This window comes from Salvelinus namaycush, chromosome 34, assembly GCF_016432855.1.
Source record: "Salvelinus namaycush isolate Seneca chromosome 34, SaNama_1.0, whole genome shotgun sequence".
Classification (NCBI taxonomy): Eukaryota; Metazoa; Chordata; class Actinopteri; order Salmoniformes; family Salmonidae; genus Salvelinus; species Salvelinus namaycush.
The window spans coordinates 2,497,557-2,508,745 of record NC_052340.1 but is presented as its reverse complement, the minus strand read 5'-3'; the positions used below and the strand labels follow the sequence as shown (position 1 = coordinate 2,508,745).

Here is an 11,189-nt window from a genome sequence, read left to right as displayed (position 1 = left end):
CTGGAGCGGGATCGATTTGGAGGTGGAGGGTCCGTCATGGTCTGGGGCGGTGTGTCACAGCATCATCGGACTGAGCTTGTTGTCATTGTCAGGCAATCTCAACGCTGTGCGTTACAGGGAAGACATCCTCCTCCCTCATGTGGTACCCTTCCTGCAGGCTCATCCTGACATGACCCTCCAGTATGACAATGCCACCAGCCATACTGCTCGTTGTGTGCGTGATTTCCTGCAAGACAGGAATGTCAGTGTTCTGCCATGGCCAGCGAAGAGCCCGGATTTCAATCCCATTGAGCACGTCTGTGACCTGTTGGATTAGAGGGTGATGGCTAGGGCCGTTCCCACCAGAAATGTCCGGGAACTTGCAGGTGCCTTGGTGGAAGAGTGGGGTAACATCTCACAGCAAGAACTGGCAAATCTGGTGCAGTCCATGAGGAGGAGATGCACTGCAGTACTTAATGCAGCTGGTGGCCACACCAGATACTGACTGTTACTTTTGATTTTGACCCCCCCTTTGTTCAGGGACACATTATTTAATTTCTGTTAGTCACATATCTGTGGAACTTGTTCAGTTTATGTCTCAGTTGTTGAATCTTGGTATGTTCATACAAATATTTACACGTTAAGTTTGCTGAAAATATACACAGTTGACAGTGAGATGACGTTTCTTTTTTTGCTGAGTTTATTTATTTAATTGAAGTTTTGCAGGATGAAATATCTTGAGCACCATCTCATTTTCAATTTATTTATATATATATATATATATAAATGCATTTTTGGGGGAGGCACTTGAGATATATATATAAGAATACTTAGAAACAAGAATAATATGGCAACTACTGTGTAGTAGTAATTATAATAATAATAATAACTGTGTAGTAGTAATTATATAAAAATAATAATAATAATAATAATTAAATAATTTTTTTTTTTTTTTTAACTTACATTAACAGCGATTTTTTTTAAAACTACTTATAGACTTAAAACTAATAAAAACTACAAATCCAATTTGTGAATCCTCCAACCAGGAAGACTTATGTCTCTGAAAATCTATGTCGCGTAAGTGGACGGGAGTTAATGTGTAGAACAATGTACAGTAAAACACAGCTTGTTTTTCCCAAGCCCTTAGTAGTAAAACAGCGGTATGCACATCCTTTACAGGGTCTTTCCAGTGAGATTTCATGTCAAGCTCTATTTAAATGCCCCTTAATCACACAGGGAAGTCATTTCTCCTCATACTGTAGATATTTTTTGTCCAAGATGCCCCCACAGAATTCAGAGTGGGATTCTGAAATCCTGGCTACTCAAGTTGAGTAGATGAGCAGACGGGGAGCGCTGCGCCTCCTGCCAGGTTCCTGACACCCCTGTTGATTTAGATTTATCTTACGTCAAGGATCATTTATCTGTGTGTTTTCTGAAACCCGCCGGCAGACTTAAAAAATATCAACTATGCGGCCCCTTTTATAAGTAATGTTTCCTTCTCTGTCTCTCTCTCTCTGCCCCCTTTCTCTCTCTCCCTCTCTCTCTGCCCCCCTTTCTCTCTCTCCCTCTCTCTCTGCCCCCCCCTCTCTCTCCCTCTCTCTCTGCCCCCCTTTCTCTCTCTCCCTCTCTCTTTCACTTCCTGTCCCTTTGAAGACGGTTCAAAAGATGCTGAAATCCAACAAGCAGTTCTGCAGTAAACTGGGGAAGTACCACATGCCATTTGCCTGGTCCATCAGGTGAGGGACACTGAGCCACACTGTGTTTTCTGGTATCCTACTCACTCCATATCCTTTTATTGACCTTTTCTCCTTTAATGATCAAACTGCCGTTACTGCATCGCAAGGAATGTCTATAAAGGTAATTGATCACTTTTCACTGTATCTTACACTCAAATCTATTGTCCTGTCTGTCTTGTCTGTGCATCCGTCCGTCTGTCTGCCTCGTCTGTTCTGCCTGCCTGCCTGCCCGTCTGTCTATCTGTCTTGCCTTGCTGTCTGTCTCAGGTCTGTGTTTAAGGACAATCAGGGGACGGTGGACCGGGAGTCTCGCTTCTCGCCCCTCTTCAAACAGGAGAGCAACAAGATCTCCACCGAAGATCTCATCAAGCTGGTGTCTGAGTACAGGAGGTAGGCCACCGAAAGGATATCAAGGCTGCATCCCAAATGGCACCCAATTCCCTATTTAGTGCACAACTTTTGACCAGGTCCCATAGGGCTCGAGTTGAAAGTAGAGCACTATATGGGAAATAGGTTGCCATTTGGGATACAGACCAAATCATGTCAGTTCGACCCCATGGTCCAGATCCCTTTTTTAGGTCAGAGTCATAGAGTTTGTCATGGCCATCTAACCCGACCTGGAAAACTCCTGGCCCTAGTCATAGTGAATGTATGGTGCTCACTGCTCACCCAATTCCTTGGCTCTCTCTGTGTCTTTGCAGGGCTGAGAAGACCAGTAAACTGCAGACCATTCCAGGGAACCTGGACATCACTGTGGACTATGTCCCTATGGAGCATCCAAGTAAGTCGGAACACTCTTTTCTCTTTCTTTCGACACCCCTCATGTCTCTCCTCTCTCTTTATTTTCTCTTTCCCTCTCTCTACCTCTTCCCCCTCTATCTCTCTTTCTACCCCTCTCTCTCTCCATCTCTATCTCTCTCCAATTCAATTTAAGGGCTTTATTGGCATGGGAAACATATGTTTACATTGCCAAAGCAAGTGAAATAGATAATACACACAAATAAAATAAACAATACAAAATTAACAGTAGACATTACACTCACATAAATTCCCCAAATACTAAAGACGTCTGCCTGTCTGCCTGCAGACTGTGTGACGTCATCCTACGTGCCCGTCAAGCCCTTCGAGGACTGCAGCCAGCACCAGGCCACCGTGGAGGTGGAGGAGTTTGTCCAGGACTCCACCAAGTTCACCCAGCCACACCGCGTCTACAAGAACCACGTCTACGTCTACCCCCGACACCTCAAATACGACAGCCAGAAGAGCTTCGCCAAGGTACCGTACACACCCAAACCCACACATCGCATGTAATGTACACTAGATATACTCAGAAATATCATGGCAAGGAAGCAAAATTTGAAGCAAACTTAATTTTGAGGAAAACCGACCTCATGTTGGAAAGAAAAAGCCATATGTTGTCACCCAGAGTCACGTTTGTTTACCCTCCCAGCTATAGCACACAATATTTGACATAAAGCAGGTTTACTAAATGTTTGTTTTTTTGCCATGGAATAATGTAGTGTTGTGATACTGGTATTGTGAAAACTCTTCTAGATACTAAGGAAAGGACATGTAGTAGATACACAAGTCACACTGTACATTTCATATGTATATACTCTATTCTACTGTATTTTAGGCAACGTCACTCAGAAATTGCTCTTCCTAATATTTATCTATTTTTTAATTCCATTATTTTACTTTTATATCGGTGTGTATTGTTGTGAATTGTTAGATATCGCTACACCCGCAATATTATCTGCAAAATATGTGTATGTGACCAATACAATTTGATTAGATTTGACTTACATGGGACCTCTTTGCAGACACGCGTGAAACACTGTATGCCCACAAATGTAACAATGTTATTTTCGTTCACAGGCTCGTAACCTTGCAGTCTATGTGGAGTTTCGGAGTTCGGATGAGGAAGTTGCCAAACCTTTGAAGGTGTAGTATCTCCTCTGTCATTGATAGCATTTCATCATGGTGTCAATCATGGTGGATTGTTGGAAAAACTTCACTTTTCTCTTTTTTTTTTTTTTACTTGCTGCCTCAGTGCATATACGGCAAGCCTGGGGGTCCAGTTTACACCACAGCAGCCTGTTCCATAGTCCTTCACCACTCCCAGAACCCAGACTTCTATGATGAGGTGAGTGCGGAAGGAGACGGTTGAAGAGGTATGTGGCTAGAGATGGAAGGAGAGGGGGAGAGGCACGGGAAGAGATTGATTGGACGGGGTGCGCGCAGGGCTCTTATTGCCTGGCAGCCCGTTTTGTTTGTGCTTAGGCCAACTCCTCTGATGCTCATTATCATGAATGAGAGGGGTTGAAGCACAATCAGACATGTGCGTACCAGGCTAGAGCCCTCACCGTGTAGTGGCTGGTATAGGATAAAGTTGCCCCCAGAAGGGGAAGCTGATCCTAGATCTGTACCCAGGGGAACCTTCACCCTGGAATTTAGTGGCTCAGTTGATTGTTCACCACTGTGACACCAGTTGTCAATTCATCTTCTTTTTTTACGTATTGAGGCGTTTGTTTTAACGCACGATAAATTGTGATTTGATTTGATTTCTGTGCCTGTTTGTGAAATGGTCCCTTTGTTTCATCCTCTGCGTGCCAGGTGAAGATTGAGTTGCCCACACAGCTCCACGAGAAGCACCATCTACTCTTCTCCTTCTACCATGTGACCTGTGACATCAACGCCAAGACCAACTCCAAGAAGAAGGAGGCCCTGGAGACCCCAGGTAGGGAGGAAGGAGAAATACTGTGGTCCTGGGTGGCTCACTTGGTAGAGCGTGGTGTTTGCGACACGCCAGGGTCGTGGGTTTGATTCCCGCTGGGGCCAGCAGTCTGAAAATATATGCTTGTATAAAAGCATCTGTTAGGTGGCATGTATTAATACTGCCTTTGAGGCAAGTCTGTCAATGCAGTGGATGGTGGCTAGTCGGCGTAGGCTTATCACTGTGCAGCAACATCGCCTCGCGGTAGGGGATACTGTTTTGATTGTGTTAGAGAATCCAGGAGTGTGGTGGTGCATGCTACATCTACAGGCCATTACTACTGTGCTCTTGCTTTTGCTTGCTCTTTGGCATCTGGGCCAGGTTGTAAAAGGACTTTGTGGCAACTGCGGATATAACAAGGCCTTTATTAATACATCTGATTGATTGATTTACACATTACATACAGTATAGTGTTTTCCCATGTGTTCTTTCGCCTGTGTGTGTGTGTGTGTGTACGCCCTGTGCATTGTGTGTGTGTGTGTGTGTGACTGCAGTGGGCTACTCGTGGCTGCCTCTGCTCAGAGAGGGTCGCCTGGCCTCACAGGAGTTCAACATCCCTGTGTCCTGTAGCCTGCCCCCTGGATACCTGCTCGTCAAAGAACCCGGATCTACTAAGGTAGAGGAGGGGGGAGACGGGGAGGGAGAGTGAGATGAATAGAAGGGAGCGAGCGAGGGGGGAGGGAGGGAGTTAATAGAGAAAATAGGGGGGAAAGTAGAAAGAGAATATTTGCATGGAAGGAGATACAGTAATTGAAAGAGAAGGCATTTTTGCTTTGTTAATGCAAATGTGAGTTTTGTCATGTCATAAAATTGAATTGATAGAGAGAGAGAGAGAGAGAGGTATGAAGAGAGCACACCCAAGGGAACAACAGTAAAGTGTGAAGCAAGCACCCTGGTGCTCAGTGACCCTTCCTCCCTCTCTCCCCCCAGAACGGCTCGGATCTGAAGTGGGTGGACGGAGGTAAGCCCATATTCAAGGTCTCCACCAACGTCCTCTCCACAGTCTACACTCAGGTAAGTCTGGCTTCACCCTGCCACTCCTTGGAAGCGCCACAAGTCAACTTTGTTCTTGAAATAAAAAAGTGTACTTAACCAAACATTAACGGGTCTCAACTCCAGCAAGGCAATCCTTGTTATCCCATCGTGATTTTAGGATTGTGCCCCAAAGGGAACCCTATCCCCTATTTAGAGCACTACTTTTGACCATAGGGCTCTGGTCAAAACTAGTGCACTTTGTAGGGTTCCGTTTGGGATGCAGATTCAGTTAGTCCTCATCTCCACTCAGTGATGCTGGTTCTGGTTCTGGTTGTGACCGTGTCTTCTCTCTTTGATCGCCAGGAGCCCCACCTGAATCGCTTCTTCCAGCAGTGCCAAAAACGAGAGACGGACCTCTCCCAATCACCTACCTCAAACTTCCTCAACTGCCTGAAGGTCTGGAGAAATGAAGGAAGGGAGGGAGGATAGAGGGATGACTTCACATCTCTGCATTCTGCATTCTGCTCCCATACTATACACCCCATCACTGACTGTGTCTTTCTCTCTCGCTCCCTCCCTCTCTCTATCTCTCTCTCTGTCTATGGCTATCTCTCTATCTCTGTCTGGCTATCTCTCTATCTCTCTCTCTCTATCTATGGCTATCTCTCTGTCTATGGCTATCTCTCTCTCTGTCTATGGCTATCTCTCTCTCTGTCTATGGCTATCTCTCTCTCTGTCTATGGCTATCTCTCTATCTCTGTCTATGGCTGTCTCTCTATCTCTCTCTCTGTCTATGGCTATCTCTCTATCTCTCTGTCTATGGCTATCTCTCTATCTGTCTATGGCTATCTCTCTATCTATCTCTCTGTCTATGGCTATCTCTCTATCTATATATCTGTCTATGGCTATCTCTCTCTCTGTCTATGGCTATCTCTCTCTGTCTATGGCTATCTCTCTATCGCTCTCTCTGTCTATGGCTATCTCGCTCTCTGTCTATGGCTATCTCTCTATCGCTCTCTCTGTCTATGGCTATCTCGCTCTCTGTCTATGGCTATCTCGCTCTCTGTCTATGGCTATCTCGCTCTCTGTCTATGGCTATCTCGCTCTCTGTCTATGGCTATCTCGCTCTCTGTCTATGGCTATCTCGCTCTCTGTCTATGGCTATCTCGCTCTCTGTCTATGGCTATCTCGCTCTCTGTCTATGGCTATCTCGCTCTCTGTCTATGGCTATCTCGCTCTCTGTCTATGGCTATCTCGCTCTCTGTCTATGGCTATCTCGCTCTCTGTCTATGGCTATCTCGCTCTCTGTCTATGGCTATCTCGCTCTCTGTCTATGGCTATCTCGCTCTCTGTCTATGGCTATCTCGCTCTCTGTCTATGGCTATCTCGCTCTCTGTCTATGGCTATCTCGCTCTCTGTCTATGGCTATCTCGCTCTCTGTCTATGGCTATCTCGCTCTCTGTCTATGGCTATCTCGCTCTCTGTCTATGGCTATCTCGCTCTCTGTCTATGGCTATCGCTCTCTCTGTCTATGGCTATCTCTCTATCGCTCTCTCTGTCTATGGCTGTCTCTGTTTCTCTTTCTCTTTCTTCTCTCTCTCCCACAGGGCTTACTGAGCATTGAGAAGATTCCGGTGATAATTCGTTTCCTGCCGGTGCTCTTCAACCAGCTGTTCAAGGTCCTCACCCAGAACGACAACGACGAAGTCACCACCACCACCACCAGGTAGGATGGGGCACTGCAGGCCACAGACCACTCTCACTGCTACAGGATCCTGCAGGGATACATGTTGCCAGATCATGAATATTGCCAGATTAGCTATTAATGTTGCCAGGTTATGAATGTTGCCAGATAATGATGACGACTGAGTGACCACCTTGTTGGCATGTGTTTCACCAGGGTGCTGGTCCACATTGTTGCTAAGTGCCATGAAGAAAACCTAGACCACTACCTGCACTCCTACATAAAGGTATGGAGCTCATTTCATTGGGATGTTAGCCCTGTCTTGCAGGAAGAGCGAGGCTCAGATTCTGCAGTTGTTTAGCCGGGTAGTGTCATAGGGTGGAGGAGAGGGGTTGGGATGAGAGGAGAGGAGAGAAGGGGAAAGGAGAGGAGAGGAGAAGGGATGGCATGAGAGGAGAGCAGAGGGGAGGGGAAGAGAGTAGCACACAGACAGCTTCATTTGTGAAGGCAGAGAAGGAGGCGTTGTGTGTGTGCACGTTTACACGTGAGAGTGTGTGTGCGTGTGTACGTACGTGGTGTGTGTGTGTGTGGGCAGAGGTGGGGGCTTTGGGGTGTGGTGAGTGCAGGAGCGTGGCTGAGGGGCTAGGGTAATGTGCCCAGAACACTGTGGACACAGAGAGAAGAGAGAGTCTACCACACACACACGGCTCTCAGCTAACACACAGATAAGCATGGCTGTGGGGAAGAGAAAAGGGGGGTGTCTGGTGGAAGGCAAACAAGGACACCGAGCCTTTTCAATAAAAAGAAGCAAGGCATGCTTGTTAAGAAGAGAGTGATGGAGAGAGAGAGACCGACAGACAGAGAGAGAGAGAGGAAGAGACTGAAAGTGAGAAAGGGAAATGGAGAATAGAACCAGTTTACCACCAGCTTTTTCATGTCTGGTAGAAAGAAAACGAGAATCCTGCAATTGATCTTTAAGAGGGGCAGAGGGACAGAAAGAGAAATGGAGGGAGGGTGGAAGGAGAGGAGGAGGAGGGGAAAGAATGGGAGGGCCACTGTAATGGAACTGCTGTTACTATGGCAACTGATTGGCATGCTGCTCGGGGGTGGGGGCTAGCAGCAAGCAATTTTCGGCCAGTGCTTTCTCGCCGTGTGGGTGTGTGCCTGGGTGCACAGAAGTGTGTGTGTGCATGTGTGCGTGCGTCGATGCAAATGTGTGTGTGTGCATGTGTGTGTGGTTACCATAGTTCATTACCAAACTCAATTGGGTGACGTCAGTGGTAATGAGGTGTGTGTCACACGCATACAGTGTGGGTGGAACATTTCTCACAAAAAGAGAAAAAGAGATTGATTGCCAAAATAAGCTAATTTTGTCCGACTCAACTTTTTCTTATTCCTCATAACTCTGATTACATCAACCTTACTCGGTGTTGTTATGTTAATATGTAGGTTTAATTAAATGCAGAGCTAAGCATGTTGCATGTTTGGTTCCCTTGATGCTAGTAATGCGTGTACAGTAGAGAGAGAGAAAAGGTGTGTCTGTCTCTGTCTGTTTGTCTCTATGTCTGTCTCTGTGTCTGTCTCTGTCGGACTCTCTGTGTCTCTGGCCGTCTGTCTCACTGACCTTGTTCTCTCCACTGCGGTGGTCAGTTTGTGTTCAAGGCGGAGTCGCACGGCTTCCGGACGGTCCACGAGGAGCTGGCCAAGGGCATGACCTCTGACCTGAAGAGCAACGAGCAGCCGGCCGTCAGGAACATCCTCAGGGTGAGCCTAGATGGCCGCCACGCCCAGCCCCGAATGACACCCTAATGACACCCAGTCCCAAATGACACCCTATTCCCATGAAGGAAACCACAGGGCTCTGGTCTGTGAAAAGTGCACTGTAAAGGGAATAGGGTGTCATTTGGGTGGATAGTCCCATGATCTACAGATGCTCACACGATCAACAAACTGTCAACTGCAACTCTGTTGACATGCAACTGCTTGCTAGGGTTACGGTTAGGGTTAGAGTAAGGGTTAGGCCTAGGGTTAAGGTTAGGTTTAGGGTTAGAGTAAGGGTTAGGCCTAGGGTTAAGGTTAGGTTTAGGGTTAGAGTAAGGGTTAAGGGTTAGGCCTAGTGTTAGTGTTAGTGTTAGTGAATAGTTAATTGAAATGTTGACAGTTAGTTGGACATCTACTGAACATCTACAAACCTATTTGGGACTATCCAAATAAAGTCATACCTAGAAATGTCATGCATAGACATGATAGGATGCCTTATCTTACATAGCAAAGCAGTCTGTATGCTCTACATTATATATTTCATTGTGCCGTTGAATGTGACCCTGAGTGCTTAACTGAACGTGACCCGCATAATCTGACCCCTGTTTGACCTTTTACCCCTGTCTGCTGCAGTTTTCCTGGTTCTTCTTCGAACTCATTGTCAAGTCCATGGCCCAGCATCTAATGGATTCAGACAATGTCAAGGTATAGAAACATAACATATGAAGGTATAATATATACATATACACTCACCGGCCAGTTTATTAGGTACACCCATCTAGTAGCAGGTCGGACCCCCATTTGCCTTCTGAACAGACTGAATTCTTCGGGGCATTCTATAAGGTTTCGGAAACGTTCCACGGGGATGTTGGTCCATGCTGACGCGATGGCATCACACAGTTGCTGCAGATTGGACAGCAGTACATTCGTGCTGAAAACAGCCCGTTCCATCTCATCCCAAAGATGTTCTATTGGGTTGAGGTCTGGGCACTGACCAGGACACTAAAGTAAACTGAACTCGCTGTCATGTTCCAGGTGATGTCCACTCCTCAATTGTCCAGTGTTGGTGATCGCGTGCCCACTGGAGCCGCTTCGTGTTTTTAGCTGATAGGAGTGGAACCCAGTGTGGTCGTCTGCTGCAATAGCCCATCCGTGACAAGGATCGACAAGTTGTGCATTGCGAGATGCTGTTCTGCACACCACCTGTTGTAACTTCTCTGTTATTTGTCTGTTTGTGGCCCGAGTGTTAGCTTGCACGATTCTTGCCATTCTCCTTTTGACCTCTCTCATCAACGAGCTGTTTTCGCCCAGAGAACTGCCGCTAACTGGATGTTTGTTGTTTGTCGCTCCATTCTCGGTAAACCCTAGACACGGTCGTGCGTGAAAAGCCCAGGAGGACGGCCGTTTCTGAGATACTGGATCCGGCGTGCCCGGCACCAACGATCATGCCACGCTTAAAGTCTCTTAGGTCACTTGTTTTGCCCATTCTAACGTTGATGGCTGCTTTATATAGCAAACCACGGCCGCATGACTCACTGTCTGTAGGAGCGATCCATTTTCATGAATGGGTGGGGGGGGGGGGGGGGGTGTACTTAATAAACTGGCCAGTGTGTGCATATGCCACTTACCAGACACTTTTATCCAAAGCGACTTAGAGTACGATACAAAAAAAAAGTTAGTACTCAAGTTAGTACTCAAGTCTCATAAATTCAGATTATCTCGAGCCTACCGTCCGAACCATATATTGCCTGCATCTGTCCTATGTCCCACTGTACCATTCAGTGCTGTTACTGCATACATTTTGTAGTATGTACATACGATCCCTGCTGGAATTGAACCTACGACCTTAGTGTTGCTAATGGAACTTATACATTAGGCTTATATGTTAAGTTCCATGTTACGTGTGCCTCAGCTCCCTCGACCACAGAGGTTCCCTTCAACCTACCTGAGTCGTCTGGAGAGCCTAGTCATGACCGTGTCCGACCACATCTTCTGGAAGAACAAGGAGCTGGCAGAGGAGACCCGCAGTGCAAACCTGGCCGTGGCAGCCTTTGTCAAGGTGAGCATCACACACTGACACACACACACTACATGCTTAGGGAGCTGTCCTTATCACTTGTCGAGATCGAGCTCCAATGCTGCCAATGGTAATACATTTGTGTTCCCTGACTAATGAAGCGGAGATGAATGCAATTAAGCTAACTGTAAATTGAAAATGTCTTCCGCTGCTAACTATTGTTCGATATTGATTTCCTTAAAGAGATTCTCCGGTACTTTT

At 46.6% G+C, this 11,189-nt stretch overlaps 1 protein-coding gene across 1 annotated transcript in view; it reads left to right on the top strand.

Annotated features, from left to right (window-relative positions):
* Nucleotides 1-1,644: 1,644 nt before the first annotated feature.
* Nucleotides 1,645-11,189, top strand: part of LOC120029125 (dedicator of cytokinesis protein 10-like) — a 62,195-nt gene continuing 52,650 nt past the window's right edge. The window contains exons 1-15 of the mRNA XM_038974434.1: nt 1,645-1,715; nt 1,983-2,105; nt 2,417-2,496; nt 2,803-2,990; nt 3,594-3,659; nt 3,769-3,861; nt 4,332-4,455; nt 4,986-5,107; nt 5,422-5,505; nt 5,830-5,922; nt 7,074-7,192; nt 7,367-7,436; nt 8,801-8,914; nt 9,545-9,616; nt 10,824-10,970. Coding sequence (XP_038830362.1) covers nt 1,645-1,715; nt 1,983-2,105; nt 2,417-2,496; nt 2,803-2,990; nt 3,594-3,659; nt 3,769-3,861; nt 4,332-4,455; nt 4,986-5,107; nt 5,422-5,505; nt 5,830-5,922; nt 7,074-7,192; nt 7,367-7,436; nt 8,801-8,914; nt 9,545-9,616; nt 10,824-10,970 — 1,566 coding nt within the window. The remainder of the gene's footprint in view (nt 1,716-1,982; nt 2,106-2,416; nt 2,497-2,802; nt 2,991-3,593; nt 3,660-3,768; nt 3,862-4,331; nt 4,456-4,985; nt 5,108-5,421; nt 5,506-5,829; nt 5,923-7,073; nt 7,193-7,366; nt 7,437-8,800; nt 8,915-9,544; nt 9,617-10,823; nt 10,971-11,189) is intronic.